The sequence below is a fragment of the Bos indicus x Bos taurus genome, chromosome 8 (assembly GCF_003369695.1).
Source record: "Bos indicus x Bos taurus breed Angus x Brahman F1 hybrid chromosome 8, Bos_hybrid_MaternalHap_v2.0, whole genome shotgun sequence".
In the NCBI taxonomy this organism is placed as follows: Eukaryota; Metazoa; Chordata; class Mammalia; order Artiodactyla; family Bovidae; genus Bos; species Bos indicus x Bos taurus.
The window spans coordinates 5,397,273-5,415,417 of NC_040083.1; the positions used below are offsets into that span (position 1 = coordinate 5,397,273).

At 48.1% G+C, this 18,145-nt stretch overlaps 1 protein-coding gene across 2 annotated transcripts in view; it reads left to right on the forward strand.

Moving 5' to 3' along the window:
• The first annotated feature begins 7,934 nt into the window (after positions 1 to 7,934).
• GALNT7 (polypeptide N-acetylgalactosaminyltransferase 7) overlaps positions 7,935 to 18,145 on the forward strand; it is a 136,003-nt gene continuing 125,792 nt past the window's right edge. For both annotated transcript variants that reach the window (XM_027548945.1, XM_027548946.1), the window contains exon 1: positions 7,935 to 8,133. In XM_027548945.1, coding sequence (XP_027404746.1) covers positions 8,008 to 8,133 — 126 coding nt within the window. In that variant the 5' untranslated portion in view covers positions 7,935 to 8,007. The remainder of the gene's footprint in view (positions 8,134 to 18,145) is intronic.

Genomic DNA, 18,145 nt, shown 5'->3' on the forward strand with positions numbered 1-18,145 from the left:
CCATAAGACAGAGGACCCTGGTGGGCTACAGTCCATGGGGTCACAAAGAGTCAGACAGGAGTGAGCAACTAAGTGCGCACGCACGCAAACATACCAACACTCAATCCAGCCTCTAATTCCTGGATCATTAAGGGTGCCACTCTGCGTATACTGAGCCTCCACCTCAATTTCATTTGTATGCAACTTTGCTTATCTCCTCTGCAGTGTATGAAATGGCTTCTAAGCATAGTCCATTACTAAAAACAGACCAATCTTATTGTAACTAATCAAAACCATTCAGAAGAGGGTGCAAAGCGCTTCTTTGTTGTTCCCATTAAGTGCCTTTGGGGCTGCAGGTTGGACGAGCAGGAGAATGTCCCCCTTCCTCCTGGGTGTCTTTCTCCTGGTCCATACCTCTTCACGTCTCTGCAGAGACCCTGTTTATCCAGCTACACCCACTGTGGCATGGCCAGAGAGATTAGGTGAACTGCATCGCCCAGAATCTCAGTTCATTAATATGGAGACCTGATACCTTCAGGACAAACCAGGATCTGTCTTGGTAAAATGGCTGGCCGTTGGCTCTGCGTTCTGAAAATATTCAGGAAAAAAATTCCAGAAGTTTCTAAAAAGCAAAACTTGAATTTGTCTAGTTAATGGGATCTGTTTAAATAACACTTATAATGTATTTACAATTATTTACATAGCATTTACACTGCATTAGGTATTACAAGCAATCTAGAGAAGGCAATGGCACCCCACTCCAGTACTCTTGCCTGGAAAATCCCATGGGCAGAGGAGCCTGGTAGGCTGCAGTCCATGGGGTCGCTAAGAGTTGGACACGACTGAGTGACTTCACTTTCACTTTTCACTTTTCATGCATTGGAGAAGGAAATGGCAACCCACTCCAGTGTTCTTGCCTGGAGAATCCCAGGGACGGGGGAGCCCGGTGGGCTGCTGTCTATGGGGTCACACAGAGTCGGACACGACTGAAGTGACTTAGCAGCAGCAGCAGCAGAGATGATTTAAAAAATAAAGGAAGATGTGCAAGGTTGGGCTTCCCAGGTGGCTCAGTGGTAGAGAATCTGCCTACCAAGGCAAGAGATGCAGGAGACCTAGGTTCCATCCCTGTGTCAGGAAAATCCCTTGGAGGAAGAAATGGCAACCCATTGCAGTATTCTTGACTGGGAAATCCCATGGATGGAGGAGCCTGGCAGGCTACAGTTTACGGGGTCGCAAAGAGTTGGATAGGACTATATATGCACGTGTAGAGGTTTTATGCAAATATACACCATTTCACATAAGGGACTCGAGCATCTTTGGATTTTGGTCCCAGGGGTCCTGAAACCACTCCCTCAGATACGGATGGACGACTGTACTGCTAATTTGTCAAACCATGACTGTGACACAACAGAGGTGGAGCAGAAAGAAACTCTGTCAGTAAGAGGCACAGAGAACCCACCTGTCATACATAAAGTAAGAGACTTGTCTAGTCACATTTCTAATTTCCCTTCAAGTATTAAAATTTCATGAAATTAAGGTATGAAATTCACGGAAGAAAGATTGAAGTTCTCGGCAGAGTGTGGTTAAATGACATGGAAAAAGTCTTCAACACTGAAATTTGTCAAGGTAGTACAACAGTTTGTGCGTATAAACTTCCCAACTGTTGAGCACACAAGTAGTTTCCACTTATTATCTAGGAATTACAGCACTCCTTGTGGTCAGATAAAAATGTAGAACAGTGAACCCTCTTTCCCCTGACCCTACATAAGGGTGCAGTCACCTACCTCTAAAATACTTTCACAAAACACTTAGATCTTAAAAGGCGAAAAGGTGAAGATCTTTTAAGATCTTCTAATTCAAAATGATTAAAGCACGGGGGAGAAAAAGCACTCCCACCTCTACACACATTAAGTTGTATAAACACACTGAAACTCATAAAGGTTAGGGAAAACAAGTAAAGAACTTCATAGCTGAGATGAAGCGGGGGGCAGCATGTAGCTGTAGTTTCTAAGACTTTTTTATTTTTTAGTGACAGAAGTACCTGATATATTTTTTTTTCTTTTCTTTTTTTTTATATTTTTCATTAGTTATAAAAATGATTGTATTATTTTTAATAATGGACTGTGCCTAGAAGCCTTTTTAGACATTTCAGGGCAGCTGCTGTTGTTCAGTTGCTAAGTTGTTCTGACTCTTTGTGACCCCACGGACTGCAGTATGCCAGGCTCCCATGTACTCCACTGTCTCCCAGAATTTGCTCAAATATATGTCCATTGAGTCGGTGATGCTATCTAACCATCTCATTCTCTGCCAGCCCCTTTACCTTTTGCCTTCAATCTTTCCCAGCATCAGGGTCTTTTCCAATGAGTGGAATCTTTGTATCAGGTGGTCACAGTATTGGAATTTAGGCTTCAGCAAGAATCATTCCAATGAATACTCAGGATTGACTTCCTTTAGGATTGACTGGTTTGATCTCCTCACTGTCCATGCATACAAATTGCACACAAATAAAGAAACTGAGGTATAGACTGCAGAGAGATTACCTTGAAAGATCTGACAATTAGAGGCTGGAGAGGGAGTGGATAACTGCTAATTCCAAATCTTTTACTTCCCAATTATGTCATAGTGCAGGGATTCCCAGATGGTGCTAGTGGTAAAGAACCCACCTGCCAATGGAGATGCAAGAGACTTACGTTTGATCCCTGAGTAGGGAAGAGCCCCTAGAGAAAGGCATGGCAACCTGTATTCTTGCCTGGAGAATCCCATGGCATGGAGAGCCTGGCAGGCAACATGCAACATGGGATTGCAAAGAGTTGGAAACAACTGAAGGGACTTAGCATGCACACAGGTCATACTGCATCTTGCTGATGCCTGGAAAGTTCACCTTTTCTTCAGTTACTTTCTAACAAGGATATTTTCTACTCCCGTACATAAATGCAGCATATCTTCTATCACACAACGATTCCAAATTTGCTTAAAACGTAGAGTGAACTTGTGAAACGAAGCATGTGTGAATTTGCTTTCACTCCCTGGCTCCCAGCACAGGCCCTGTGTGTCAGGCACTGCACGTACCCGGGAAGACAACGCCAGATGAATGGCCTGATGGGGCTGACAGACCACTGGGTAAGCAATGTCAAGGCTCAGCCCTACATGCCACGAGCAAATGCGGACGGGGGCTTGGAGAGCATGGGGCAAGGGCTGGAGTCTAAAGAGAATTGGAATATTCTGGAAGAACGGATGTATAAACTGATTCTGAAGGATGCTTGGGAGTTTGGTGGGAGATAGTTGGTTTTGAAACCAAGAGAGTGTTCTGAGTAAGGGAATAACTGCGTTATCATTATGATCCCAGAAAAAAAAAAAAGAGAGAGAACTTGACTGTGGATGTAGCAGAGGCGGTCTTGCTATGGTCTTTGGAGTAAATTGAGAGGTTTGGGCTTAATTCTGAGAGCAAAAGGAGAAGCTGCTGAAGGGGTTCCAAACAAGAGTGTTAGGAGACAGAATGTGTTTCATTTACCACTTAAATAAACGGTCAAGTCAAAAGAGTCCTTCTGATTCGTGGAGTCTGAAAACAGCCCCGGCTCCCCGAGAGGCGGTATTCTATGGCATTCAATCTAAAAGTGCTTTTAAATAAGCATTTCTGCCTTCACAACACTGTAGGAGACCATTAACCTCATCAAATGGAAGCCCAGTGACAATAGTCTTTATTCCAGATGAGCACAACTCAGGAATTACCCATCTTTTTAAGCTTATTACAGAAACAGTATTCCATGCCGGGGGCGGGGGCAGGGGGGAGTATAGAGGCAGTATTTGACTTGGTTGTATTCCACGTAAGAATAGAAATTTAAAAGTCTCAACCATCTATTAATGTCACAGGTCAACTTCAGAATTTCAGAACTGGAAGGGGTGTTCAAGATTCTTTGGTCCAACACCTTCATTTTAGAAGAAGTGAAGACTACACAGAGTATACAGAGTATTTCCTTGCAAGATAATCAGAAATGAGCAATTATTTAAGATATGGATTCTTTTTGAAAGACTTCAGCATAGCAAAATGGTAACTGAATTACTACGAATGGTAAGAGAAAAAAAGGAGTATGTTGATTTCCAATGCTGTTTTTAAGCCTCCGAAGCCCCTGGCCTCCTATTATTCACACCTTTCCGTGGCCTTTCCACAATGCACCAGACTGCAGCTTCTGGAGTCTTCTGTCTCTTTCTCTCCCTCTTTCCGTCCCTATTATTCCCTCTGGAGGAAGTCTGATGCCTTGTCTTGAGCAGCCTCGTGAGACGTGTCCCACAGTAGCCAGGGAGCCCTGCTTTTAGGCCTTGCGGGTGAACCTGGAGGCAGATTTCTCCAGGCAGAGCTAAGCCATGACTGCAGCCCCAGCTGACAGCCTGGCAACAACCTCAGGAGAGACCCTGAGCCAGGACCACCTAGCTGGGAGGAGGGTCTCAGAGTCAGTCTGGACTCCTGACTCAGAACTGTGTGAAACAGTCAGAGTTTGTTGCTTTAAAACCCCAAATTTGAAGGTAATTTGCTATGCAGTAAGAGATAACTTTGGGCTTCCCTGGTGGCTCACTGGTAAAGAAACTGCCTGCAATGCAGGAGCCTCGGCTGGATCCCTGGATTGGGAAGATCCCCCGGAGAAGGAATTGGCAAACCACTCTAGCCTGGAGAATCCCATGGACAGGAGCCTAGCAGGCTACAGTCTGTAGGATTAAAGAGTTGGAAATGACTGACTGACTAAAAAACAATTGCAACAGTATTCATTAAAAAAAAAAAAAAAGAATTATACCCTCACACACTGGGACTAGCCTCATTCCTCTATCTGAACTTATATTTGCATATGTACTTGACCTCCATTACTCCTTTTGACCATGTGGTACTGCAATCACTATTGGGCAGATAAGAGCCCTAGGTTCAGAGAGGGTAACTGACCCTGACCTAAGCTGTGGACACACAGCTCATTTTCTAAGCAGAGCTGTGTCAATTCTGCTGAGGCAGCCTGGCTGCAAATGTTGCCAATAGGCATGTATTTTATACTTAGAGTTTCTTTTAAACATAGTTAGGGCTCAGAGGAACTGTGGGCTTTTACAGCTACACACCCACTGGTCAACTTCTAATTTTGTGTCCTTTCACACATATTTTAAGTTCTCTGTGCAAAACATACAGGGGATGACAGGGTCTTCTCTGAATACCATTTCTGCCCCAAACTCCTTCTGTTCACCTTAGCAAGTGATAAGGACCACTTTCAGTGTGCACACCTGCCTGTCTGTGCTCGTAATAGTACAAATAAACATTCCTATTTTCCTAATAATAAAAAACTTCGTCCTCTGACTGTGAAAAGGAGAGGACAGATGAAAGGTTTCGTTACTCCTGGTGGACCTTAGCTGCTGGTTTCAAATGGACTTATTCCCTCCTGTGACTGGAGTTAAGACCCCTTGAAGGTCACCTCCTCCAAGCCCAGACTCTGTCTAGGGAAGGCAGTTTTGTGGTGGAATCCTCCTCATTTGTAAATAGCCCAAGTGAGGTCTAGAAATCATCCTCTTCCAGCTTTCCAGTTATCTAAGTCATCGGTCCCCAATCTTTTGGGCGCCAGGGACTGATTTTGTAGAAGACAATTTTTCCACGGACTGGGGTGGGGAGAGGGATGATTTGGGAATGATCCAACCTAGATAGCATATTAAAAAGCAGAGACATTACTTTGCCATCAAAGTTCTGTCTAGTCAAGGCTATGGTTTTTCCAGTAGTCATGTATGGATGTGAGAGTTGGACTGTGAAGAAAGCTGAGCGTCGAAGAATTGATGTCTTTGAACTGTGGTGTTGGAGAAGACTCTTGAGAGTCCCTTGGACTGCAAGGAGATCCAACCAGTCCATTCTGAAGGAGATCAGCCCTGAGTGTTCTTTGGAAGGAATGATGCTAAAGCTGAAACTCCAGTACTTTGGCCACCTCATGCGAAGAGTTGACTCATTGGAAAAGACCCTGATGCTGGGAGGGATTGGGGACAGGAGGAGAAGGGGACGACAGAGGATGAGATGGCTGGATGGCATCACCGACTCGATGGACGTGAGTCTGGGTGAACTCCGGGAGTTGGTGATGGACAGGGAGGCCTGGTGTGCTGCAGTTCGTGGGGTCGAGAAGAGTCGGACACGACTGAGCAACTGAACGGAACTGAAAATGCATTACGTTTATTGTGCATTCTATTATTATTACATCAGCTCTGCCTCAGATCATCAGGCATTAGATTCCAGAGGTTGAGGACCTCTCATCTAAATAAAAATTTCCCCAAGCACGCCTTCCTTTCACTGTTTCTCCGAAGGAGGAGCACAGATCAGCTGGGTCAGAGTCACCTGGGTACAGATAATGCTTAGATCCCCACACGAACCTGAATTGACCCAGGAGTGGGCAGTAACTTTCTCCTTGACCCAGATGACTAATACTTTTATCAATTAAATATTTCAGGTGTTTTTCATTTAAAAAAAAAGGAAAAAAAAGGTCTTCAGCAAAGTCTCCCTTGTCGTATAGGAAAAACAACTGATTTTGATTTAAGCAGTTGATAAAAATGCTGAGTCAGACAGTGATTTGTATTCAAGCCTTGCCAGGACTCCAGGTGCTATATGTACTGGGCTGACATGCATTACTGTGCACAATTATCCAGCCAAGAACAGACCTGACCATATTGTCATCCATTCTACATTTCCCGCTGTTGTTCAGTGCAAACGTTGTGTGGAAATTCTGACATGAGGGCATCTATGGAATTCCTCAATGTACTAGGTACTATAACCCAAGTCATGAAGCATATGGAGTTGGTCTGGTCAAATTCTTTATCTAGCCTGATGATTCAAATTCTCTATGTCATTCTAGAGATTTAAACAACCTTGTTTTAAAAATACTTGTTTTAAAGTACCTGCAGGTAAGAGACAATTGTACTAACAGGAAGAAGGATCCATCTTTACCTTTCCCAAACTTAGGATAAGATATCAAACAAACTGTTCAGCTTGCATCAGGCAATTAGGCTATCTCACACGGATAACATAATCATGTGCACTCGGCAGTGCGGTGAGCTGACAGACATCTTTATTGGAAGACAGGGGCACAAAAATTATTTCCTCTGGGTGGGGCATATGAGTAAACATTTGTCAATATCCCTTCCTGGGTAATGTAAGTTTCAGGCAGAAAGGCTTTTAAAAAACACAAATCAAGGAACCTCCATGAGTGGCAAAAATGGGGACTGAATTAGGAGGCGATGAGGGTGAAGTATTGTTTTTAAGCCCTCCTCCCCCCAAATCCTCGGTCCTGGGGATATATAAAACTGAGCCCTTGAACAAGATATTGCTGATTTAGCACCAGGTTGGCTTTCTTCTAATTAGCTCCAGGCAGGGCGACGACGTACGACACGTCTGCTTTCCAAGAGAGCTTCTGCGGTCCGGTGATATTTGCACATCACACCGGGCCTGGCGGTTACAAATCCACCTCCTTAAGGAGCCGTGTGAAGAAGCGAGAACGATCAATAAGAAAAAAAAAATCCTCCCGACGATAAATCAGCCACGTGGAGCTGCAGCAGCAGCTGCAGCCCCGACTTCCTGGTTCCCTTCCTGCCGGCCCCGCGGCGGGGGCTGGGGGAACGCGGGGCAGGGGGGGACAGGCGTTAGGGCCGGAGTTACAGCCTCAATGGACAATAAAAGTTGGGAGAAACGGGCAGCATTCAAGTGCTGAGCGGTTGGGGCCGAGGCTGAGGACAGCCCTGGGGAAGAGTGTAAGTTAGTCAGCCGCGAGGTAGGAGGACCTGGAGGGGTCGAGCGGACAGCGGCGGAGCAGGGACTGCGGACCCGGCGGCGGGGAGGGAGGGCGGGGAGGGGCGGCCCGTCCGGCGAGGGGAGTTCCGGATCGGCGGCGGGGAGGGCGGCCGCCGGGCGGCGGGGGCGGGCGGAGGCGGCGAGCGCGGAGGGGGAAGGAGGGAGGGGAGGGGAGGGGAGGGGAGAGCGGTGGCGGCGGCGGCTGCGCCGGGCTGTGCGCCTCTCGCCGCCGGAGGAAGATGAGGCTGAAGATCGGGCTCCTCTTACGCAGTTTGCTGGTGGTGGGCAGCTTCCTGGGGCTGGTGGTCCTCTGGTCCTCCCTGTCCCCGCGGCCGGACGAGCCGAGCTCGCAGAGCAGGATGAGGGTGAGTGACCCGCCCGCCCCCCTCCGGCGACGGCGACCTGCAACTTGTTTTGTTCGCGCGCTTGGCGGGAGCGGGGGCGGTGGGTCGCGCACGGGCTCCGCAGGTGGCGCGGCGGGTGGGGGGCCCCTGAGCCCGGCCCCCGCCTCCCCGCCCCACGCTGCGGCGGAGGCTCGGCTGCCGCCCTCCGCGCGGGGACCGCGGGCGGGAGCGGAGGAGGGCCGGGCCGGGACCGCCGCGGCGGCGGCCGGGGACGCGGGGCTGGTCCGGGCTGCGGCCTGTGGCGCGTGCAGGCCTGACGGAGGCGAGGGGGCCGCGGCCGCCGCCACCGCCCGGTGCGGACCAGGCCCCGGGGTCCGGCAGCCGCCGCCCCCGCGCGTCTCGGGCGCCCCCCGGCTGCTCGGCCCTCGGCGCCCCCACCGTCCGCCGGGATGGGAGCGCGCGGCCCCGCCCCCGGCCCTGAGAAGAGCGCCGCCCCCTAGGCTCCGGCGCCGAGACCGGCGAGGAGCGGCCGAGGCCTCGCCCAGGACCTGCCTCCCTCGCCCACCCCCGGGCCCCCCAGTCCCGCAGCCCCTCTCCCGGCCGCCCCGTCGGGCCGGAACACCCCTTTCCCCGCCCCTCCCCAGGCTCCGGCCGAGCGCCCAAACTAACTTGAGCCGAGGGGCTGCGGACGCGCTGTCCGCCGCCCGACGTTCCCCGTCGGCTCCATCGGCGCCCCGGGACGTAGGTGACCGCTGACGCGGCCGCGCCCCCCGTTGCGGCCGCGCCCCTCCTTCCCGGGGGCAGGGGGCGACCAGGCCGCGGCGGGGCGGGGCGGGGCGAGGGGCCGAGAGTGGGGTGGGGTGGGAGACGTGCCGCTTCCAGCGCCTTCTGCAAACAGCATCTGCATTGCATCCAAGGGGTCCCCTTTATTAACTTTCCTTCTGAAAAGTTAGCGTGTGGAAGTTGAGTGAGCAGGCATCCTTTCAACCCTAAGAATCGTAGGAAGAGATTTCCTTATCAGCTCCTGCCCCTGTGTTGGGGTTAGATTTACTCTTGAGATGTACTCTAAAGTTGTAGCGTCTATTGGAAGACTTAATGGCACTGGGATCTCGGTAACGTCTTGGAGGGGTGGGGGATTTCCCTTGAAGTCATTTAAATTAAGGATAATAAAAAGTACCCAGTTTTCCTTTTGAATGTGTTTGTCGTTTTAAGCCCTTCAACTTTCGTGGAGTGATGGTGACCTCTTTATGATTTTGCTTTCAAAATGACTTACCAAGGACTACCGAATACTGCAGTTGTTTGAAAGTATTTTGTGATCACAAATGGCCTTTAACAGAGCTGGAGACGTTTAAACGCCATTTCCTGGGCGAGAAACTGAGGAAAGAGTGACAGAATTAGCCATATTCAGAATGTCCTGTAATTCAGATGACAAAATCTTACAAAGGGGTGATGGAGTGTCAGCCCCAAGGTCCTGAAATACTGAAATATTTTTATTACTGCTAATACAGGGACTGGGCCTCGAGCTCATTTAATAGCTATAGGAGGTGGTTATAACTTAATTTTTGGTCCAGCTTATTGAATATAGCTTGTCGGTGGATCCAGTATAATTTCTGTCATTTGCCAAAGACAGAAACTAGCTTTGCCAAAACTAGGTTTGTAAGACTTTCAAACAATTAACATTAAGAAGATTGCTTTATGTATCTGGAGAGCCAAATGTCTTTATTAAGTTTGCAGGTATATGTTAACTAAGCAGTTGAAGATATAACGGATAAGTCATAAGAGTGCAAATAAGGTACTACTGCTCAAAACTAACCAAGAGCTTCTGAGATGCAGCTGCCCAAGGACATCTCACTTAGGGAAGACTCCTGAGTTTCCCTTCCCCCTTCTGGTCTTTTACTTTATGATTACACATACTCCACCCATGGTGAAACATCTGCCTCTCCTTAATGCTGGTCCATTTATAGGGCTTTCTGGATTCTGATAAATGACCTGAGATAGTCTGGAATAATCCCATTTACCAAATACAAATTCTGCCTCTACTCTAGCAAGCTGGTCCTGGTGGGTTCACCACATGTAGCTTCCTGCCTTAATCTTTCAGTGTTCCAGGCACAAAAGTCTTCTGCAGCCGGGTGCTTTTTCCTCTGGACTACTTCCTCCTTTAGATCTAATCAGCAAAACAGGTCACCTATGGTCAAGACAACAGAAACACATTTCTTGTCACTTTCTCATCTCTGGGCCTCTTGCTGTTTCTCTGATGTGAATGATGTGAAACGTGATCTTACCATTCAAATCATACTCTGTTGGATACGTTTTCATTTATTCAACAAACTTTTTTGAGTACCTCCTACGTCCTGGTGCTACTTGATAGGGAAATACTCCTTTTCCCTAACCTTTTGAATCATGTAGGCTACTGGGTCAAAAATCACATCAATCAAGACTTCATAGGCCTATAAATAATAACTGTGCCACATGCTGTGGAAAAAAAAAACCCACAGCGGGTAACAAATGGTGGTGCTTGGGCATGAAAGCCTTATCTGAAGAAATGGCCCTTGAGTTAGAGTCTGAGGATCTGAAGAAGAGTCACTGTTGATCTGGGAGTGGGTGGGGGGCAGGCCTGAGAGGGAGGAGTATGTGCAAAGGTTCTGAGGTAGGAGGTAGCATGGTGATCTAAGGAGGCAGAATAAGACCAGTGGAGTTAGAACATTACTTTGGCCACCTGATGCAGAGAGCCGACTCATTGGAAAAGACACTGATGATGGGAAAGATTGAGGGCAGGAGAGGTGGGCAACAGGATGAGATGGTTGGAGGCATCACCAACTCAATGGAGAGCAATTTGAGCAAATTCCAGAAGATAGTGAAGGACAGAGAAGCATGAAGTGCTGCAGTTCATGGGGTCACAGAGAGTCAGGCGTGACTGAGCGACTGAACAACAACCATTAGGACATGAAGAGTGAGGGTGCCAGGAGACCAGGCCAGGGATCAGGTCTTTAGAGCAGCCATCAACTCCAAAGACGAAGCTCGTGGAAGGATTTTTATATAGAGGAGAGACACGATCAGATTTGTGCTTTGAAGAGATCACTCTGGTGGTATTGGTTTAGAGCAGGAGCAGATGGGAATTCCTGTTGGAGGTTATAATAGCCCGGGTGGGATGTGATGTTGATGGAATTGGCAGAGTGACAGGGGAAGGGGAGAAAAGTCAGTTAATTCAAGAGCGATTCAATGGAGATGCAGAGGCACCAGGACTAGGTGTTTGCACATGGGAGTGAAGGAGAAGGAAGGTGACCAGAGGCACCCAATAAGTGATAGCAAAGTGACAGGTTGTTTATTACATGGAAGGTTCTGAAGACCGAAATCTGTACATTCCAATGTTACATTTTGCAGTTTTAATGTGAAGGCTTATCTTTTTAGGCTTTGTTCTCAGAATATTTTAAGGTCAGCTTGTACTACAACCATCTGTTTAGCACTTCCAAAGTGTAGACAGTTCCTTTAATTAAATAAATTACAGTATCTCCTAGACCATTTCTCCAAGGTTCCAGCCCTGAGTGTTTAACATTGAATCATTAGCCTCCAAAAATAAAGGTCTAAAATGGAGATGTTGAAAGATCTGTGCTTCTCCTATAACAAATTCAGTGCTGGTGAGAAGCTGCATGTGAACTGGTGGTTCTCAGTATGTACCAATGTTGCTTAAGTCAAACTGTTAATGCCATTTAGGTTCAGGGCGTGCAGAGTAGGACTCATTCAAGAACTGTTGCTAGATGGAGAGGTTTTATGTGATAAGCTGAGACCAGTGGAAAGGAGCCTTGGTTAATGAGGCTGTGACTGAATTGACTACCCAGTTGGTCAGGTTCTACCCTAGCAAAGCCTTTTATCTCAGCTGTGATCAGTTTCAACCAGAAAAATTCTGCCCTTGACCATGATGCTGCTGCTGCTAAGTCACTTCAGTCGTGTCCGACTCTGTGCGACCACAGAGACGGCAGCCCACCAGGCTTCCCCCGTCCCTGGGATTCTCCAGGCAAGAACACTGGAGTGGGTTGCCATTTCCTTCTCCAATGCATGAAAGTGAAAAGTGAAAGTGAAGTCACTCTGTCGTGTCTGACTCTAGCGACCTCATGGACTGCAGCCTACCAGGCTGCTCCGTCCATGGGATTCTCCAGGCAGAAGTAGTGGAGTGGGGTGCCATTGCCTTCTCCGCCTTGACCATGATATTTTATTTCAAACAAAAGCTCATTTATTAGGGGTGGAGCTGTCACTTAGCAGAAGTGTAGCGTCAGAAGAGGTCACTGTTGTCTCACTGTGTTGTCACTGTCGTTCTCTGTTTTGCTGTCCTCTCCCACTCTTGCAATGAAAACCTCCCATGTTACCAAGTCTAAGAAATTTGGGTTCTACGGGCTTCCTGAAATTAATGCAGTTTTGCGTACATGCGTTCTCCTGGGTTGAGACTCTGAAGCTGTCGCATTTCTTAAAGGTGCCTGTGAAGCACTGAGTCTTTGAGAGGCAGGAGTCACGTTTCCTGCTCGTGGAATTTCTCCCTCCCCTTCCACGGTGCTGCAGCCTTCATCCACGTCTCTCCCCTGCAGGGCTGGGCGCCCTGAAAATGCAGACATCCCTAAGAATTTCTGTGCCTGTCAATTCTGTGGAAGTATTTTCCATCCGGTGGTGGAAGGTCAGACATCAGTCCTGTTAGAGCAGTGGTTGGGCTTAGCAAACACTCCATGGGTATTTGACACATCTGTTGAGGGAGTGACTGCCATGAGTATAGTGCAGATACTCTCCCAGTTCTCACAGAACTCTGTCCATGCTATTAATACACATTCTACTTCCTCACCGTCCCTCTTCCACTATACAGACCCTGACTATAAAAGCATTCCTCTCACAGCCTCAGGCTGTGTCCATTCAGCTCTAGAAATTTCACATTCTTGATTTCATTACTTTTCTTCCTCTGTCGGATTGTACATTCATTCTTCAGGGATGAATACCCAAAATACAATTCTAATTTCTGGGACACACCGCCACCCTCTGCTCCAGACCCCACTGAGAGCACCAAGATGGCCTCAAGGAAAAGCCCTGCTCTGAAGGGATCACATCCTAGTTGAAGAAAAGACTCGAGCACCCACATGGCCTTGCTTCCTTCCCCTCCTTACTCTGGTGTCTGTGTAAGGACACCTCACTCTGGGAGCAGCCACAGGATGTTCCCTTAGCAGGTGGAGAAGGCTCAGAACAGCCGTTCAGGGAGTGCACAATTACTAGTAAAGAAAGCGTGGAAACAGAATATGGGAAACTATTTCGTGATGGGACCAGCTGCTTGAAAAGGGAGATAAGGTACCGGCTTCAGTTTGGTTCTGGTAAACACTACATTAGATCAGTTAATAGTAAATTAGAGATGAGAGAGAAAATAATGCATTAATGAACATCAGAGTTCTGAGCTTGGGCCATTTGTAAACATTATTTGTAATTTCCAACTTGAGTTATTAAAAAAAAAAAAAAAAAGAAGAAGCTTGGTCAGCAAGATTTGAACAGCTCTCCAACATTGGAACCTGGTTGTGATTATTCAGCTTCAATCTCAATTGTTGTCTTTGTTCGTATTTTGGATTCTGATTTTCATCCCTGAAGAAAGAATGCACAATCTGACAGAAGAAGAAAACTAGTGAAATCAAGAATTTGAAATTTCTCTAGGGTAGAATGGACACAGGCTGAAGCTATGAAAGCAATGACTTTTTTTTCTTTTTGGTTGCGTCAGGTCTTAATTGCAGTATGTGGGATCTAGTTCTCTGACCAGGGATGGAACCTTGGTCCCCTGCAGTGGGAGCTCAAAGGCTTAGCCACAGGACCACCAGGGAATCTCAGGAATGCTTTTATATTTGGATTCTGTAAGGTGGAAGAGGGAAGGGTGAAAGGGTAGAAGGTGTATTAACAACGTGAGAGCTGGGAGAGTATTTGCGCTGTAAGCACGGCAGTCACTCTCTCAGTAGAAGTGTCACATACCCACCGAGCATTTACTCAGCGCCAGGCATCGCTCCAGGCATCAGAGACTCAGTGCCGTAGAGGAGGTGGAAAGCTTTTGACGTAGTAAAGATGTTACTCAGGTCTTGATCCAATGACCACACAGAAGGTATTTGTCTATAAAAATAGCAGTGTTCTTTTCATTCATGAATCAGGCCTTTTTACCGTACCTCCCAACCTCCACCCTTCCATCTACCCTAAATAGTGACTGGAGGACCCCCGAGGCACCCGGCTGGGCGCTGGAGACGTAGGGGTGTCCCAGACACAGGCTCCGTCCCCTATTGCACCCACAGTGGGGTGTCACCCCCACCCAAAGGTCCCACCACAGCTGCAGAAGGTGGGTGCTCAGAGGCCAGAGCCCAGCGTTTGGCTCCACCTGGAGCAGGGTGGGGTTCGCACAAGGAAGAGTGTTCTGGATGCAAGGAATCTGGTGAGACCAAATGGAGGCTGGTTTTACTCATGACAAGTGGTGGAACCTAAGATTGAAAGAGTAAGTCTGGGCCACATTCTGAAGGCGCTGAATGGGAGGCTAAGGAACCGGATTGGGGTGTTTCTGGTGGAGCAGGAAGAGCAGCGTTTTGGAAGCCTCCAAGGTAGAGTTGGGGTGTGGTGACATTCTGCTTCTGACTCCCTGATTGGAAGATTCAAACCCCTCTTGTCTCCTCAATACCATCGTGTGCTCTGGTCATTGGTGATTCTCTAAAGCAGTAAAATGCATGGTGATAACAGATAACACAGTCAGTCCTGTGTGATGTTAATTGTAGTAATAACCCTCTAGCGCAGTCTCATGTAATCCTCACTGTAGAAGGGAGGCCCCTGAGTTACAGAGCCATGAACCCTGCCCAAGGTTGTGTACACAGTCATTCTCAGGCATCCTGACCAGCTGTGCCCTCTAACCCTTTCCCCTCCTCTCACTCCCCCCCAACCCCCCACCCCCTGCAGATTTTAACAACACAGATGAGCTCCTGTGGGCTGTGCTGGAGGGGGCCACAGAGATACTGGAGTGTTCATTTCAGACAGACAGAAGCATGTGAGGTGGTGTAGGCTGAGTGGTGGGGAGGAGAAGGCAGGGGTGATGGTGGCTGAGGCCTGGCTGCAACTCTCTGGGCAGAGCCTGGCTGGCCCAGGGGACAGGCAGGGCCGCCCTGAGGGTGGAAGAGGCCAGAATGCATGAGAAGTAGACAGAAGGCCCGCGTGGTGGTGCCAAGCCGTCTGGAGGGCGGGCAGCACTTGATAGGATGCTAGGTGTCCTCAGGGACGCTCCGGGTCAGATGATGAATTATGTGGTCATCGTGCTACGCGTGGTCCTAGATTGTCAAGTTTGTGGGCCAGATGCACAAGTAACAGTAGCAGAGGGTGAAAGGAGGGTTGCAGTAGCTGCTGGTCCCAGGTCTCAGGGAAGCAGCATCCAGCCTGGGGTGGACTGGCGGGTGGTCAGACAGCGGGTCCCTGGGAGGGAGGGTTGGAGGTCAAGTGCATGGGGATAGGGAATGGGCATGCAGAAGCAGAAAGGATCTCTGCAGACCCTGGGGACAGGTGCCTGGAAGAGAACCTGGAGAGAGAAACAGAGTCTGAGCCCGAAACACTGAATACTGTGAATGTTCCGAGCTGGCTCCACAGGGTGATCTGGGAACAATGCCGAGGCCGGATTTCAGTGAGGAGAGAACTCTCTCTGTGGCTCCTGCCAAGCTTTAAACAGGAGGGGGCCAGGAAAACAAGTGCTTGGGGAGGAAGGTGATGACTATAGAATTACCATTGTGGCTGGTGGGACCAGGAGCTGCGCTCGCTGGACGAGGTGGTGGGGATCAGATGCTGGTTCCTCCAAAGGAACAAACTGTCTGAAGCGGTAGTCCTCAACCTTGAACAGTCATCAGAATTGCCCATAGGGTGTGTTAGAACCCGGGTCATCTGGCCTCCTGCCCAGACTTTCTGATTCGGGAGGTCCAGGGTGGGGCAGAGAATTTGCGATGGTAACTAGTTCCCAGGTGAAGCTGCTAGTCTAGGGACTGGATTTTTGAAAGTCTGGTCTAGAAGATGAGTCTCTGTAAAGACTGCAAAGTTGTGGTCCAGAGGATGAGTAGAGCTGGGAGCTGAAGATAAAACATTTGTGCGTTTTGGGCCTAAAGTGATTCCAGGTCAGTGGAGTTGGGGTGTCTGCAGGTTACACGGAGCCCAGAGTGGGAATCAGTGCTATAGACAGAAGTAGGATGACCTGGAGAGTGTTTCTCGACCAGAACTGCTGAGAAGGAGAACAAAAGATGCAAGAGCCCCTGGGGCCTGCACCGATTGCTGGCCCCAGGGATGAGGAGGGCCTGTGGTGCATCCAGTTAACAGGATGCCCAGGTACACCGGCTCAGGAGAAACATTCAAGCAGGGAACACTCACCTTCCCAGGGGAAAACGACAGATCAAATCAGAGAGGAAGGTTTTACTGGAGAAGTAAAGTGTGACTACCAGAGAGGGCCTGCCCACAAATGAGGTAGGTTGGTTGTTTTGTCACAGAGTCCTGTCCAACTGTTTGTAACCGCAAGGACTGCAGCCTGCCAGGCAATAATACTATCCATGGAGTTCTCCAGGGCACATTGCTGGAATGGGTTGCCATTTCCTTCTCCTGGGGATCTTCCCGATCCAGGGATCGAACCTGTGTCTCCTGCATTGGCAGGCAGGTTCTTTACTGTCTGAGCCACCTGGAAAGTGGGGTTATCTCTCTTCTGCCTTAATTAGGTGCCTCTCCACACCGCCCCCTACCCCGCCCCAACCCATGTGTAGACATAGACACATATGTACATGTATGTTAAGCTGAACCACAGTCATGTAATTTTGATCATATATGTTGTGTATACTATATACATTATATTAAAATATGATGATAATACACTTGGAGCAGTCTTTTAATCTGAAATCCAGTAACTTGTAAAGCAGTGGCTGGAACAACATTTTAATATTTGGAATTGGGAAGGAAAGGAATTTTATATTGAGGCTATTAGGCAATTTTTAGTTTTTAATAATACATTAATTTGGCTGATGTGTAACCAAAGGAAGAAACAATAACAAAACTGTGTGCTCAGAGTTTCAGTAGTGCTAGTTTTATGAAATGAGCTCTACAGTGTAATTCTGGTTCAGTCCCGTGATCCCTAAAGCAGCACTAAGACGTGCTGAACTGCAATTACCCAAGGCTTCCTTCAGTCTTTTCTGGAGAGGGGAGAACTAACTTGCAGTTGCTTCATTTGCCAAGATCCTGAATATTTCAAAATGAGAAACGTTCTCATTTCTGCACCATTATAAATTCCCTCCTGGGCTCCCTGGCCTTCGGAGAGTTTTAAAGAGTGGCTCCTGAGAAGCATTTAAACGCACCAGTAGGGAGGCCTGTTCCAGCTCACTGAGTGTAAGAACCGCTACACCGAAACTTGAGGAAAAAATTAACTTTGCATTATCTAATTAGGTTTGTAGAATTGCCGCAGAACGGCCCAGTCTCCCAAATCTAGAAGGTACAATTAGCTGCAGCATTATATCAATACCAACGAGCCTGCTAAGAGGCTTCCAGGCCAAGCAGTCAGAATATGTTATTACCGAGAATATTTTAAACTGGATGAATTAAAATTAAATCACATACTGTTGGGAGCCGTTCTGCATGAGAATAGTATAGCAAAGATGACCTAATCTCTCTTTTTTTTAAATCTTTTATTGGGTCCCTGGGTTTAAGAATACATTTGGTCCTTTGGAGGGATGTTACTCTGCTCAATAGTAAACTGCGCATTCAGTGATTATCTAGCTTACACATGGTTTTTGCATTTGTAGTTCTTGTCTTTTTAAATACGACTCAGTGCAACCCTATGGACTGTAACCCACCAGGCTTCTTTGTCCATGAGATTCTCTAGGCAAGAATATTGAAGTGGGTTGCCACTCCCTTCTCCAGGGGATCTTCCTGACCCAGGGATCAAACCCACGTCTCCCGCATTGGCAGGCAGTTTCTTGACCACTGAGCCACCTGGGAGGCCCAAATATTTCATATACATATTATTAGTATCTCTTAT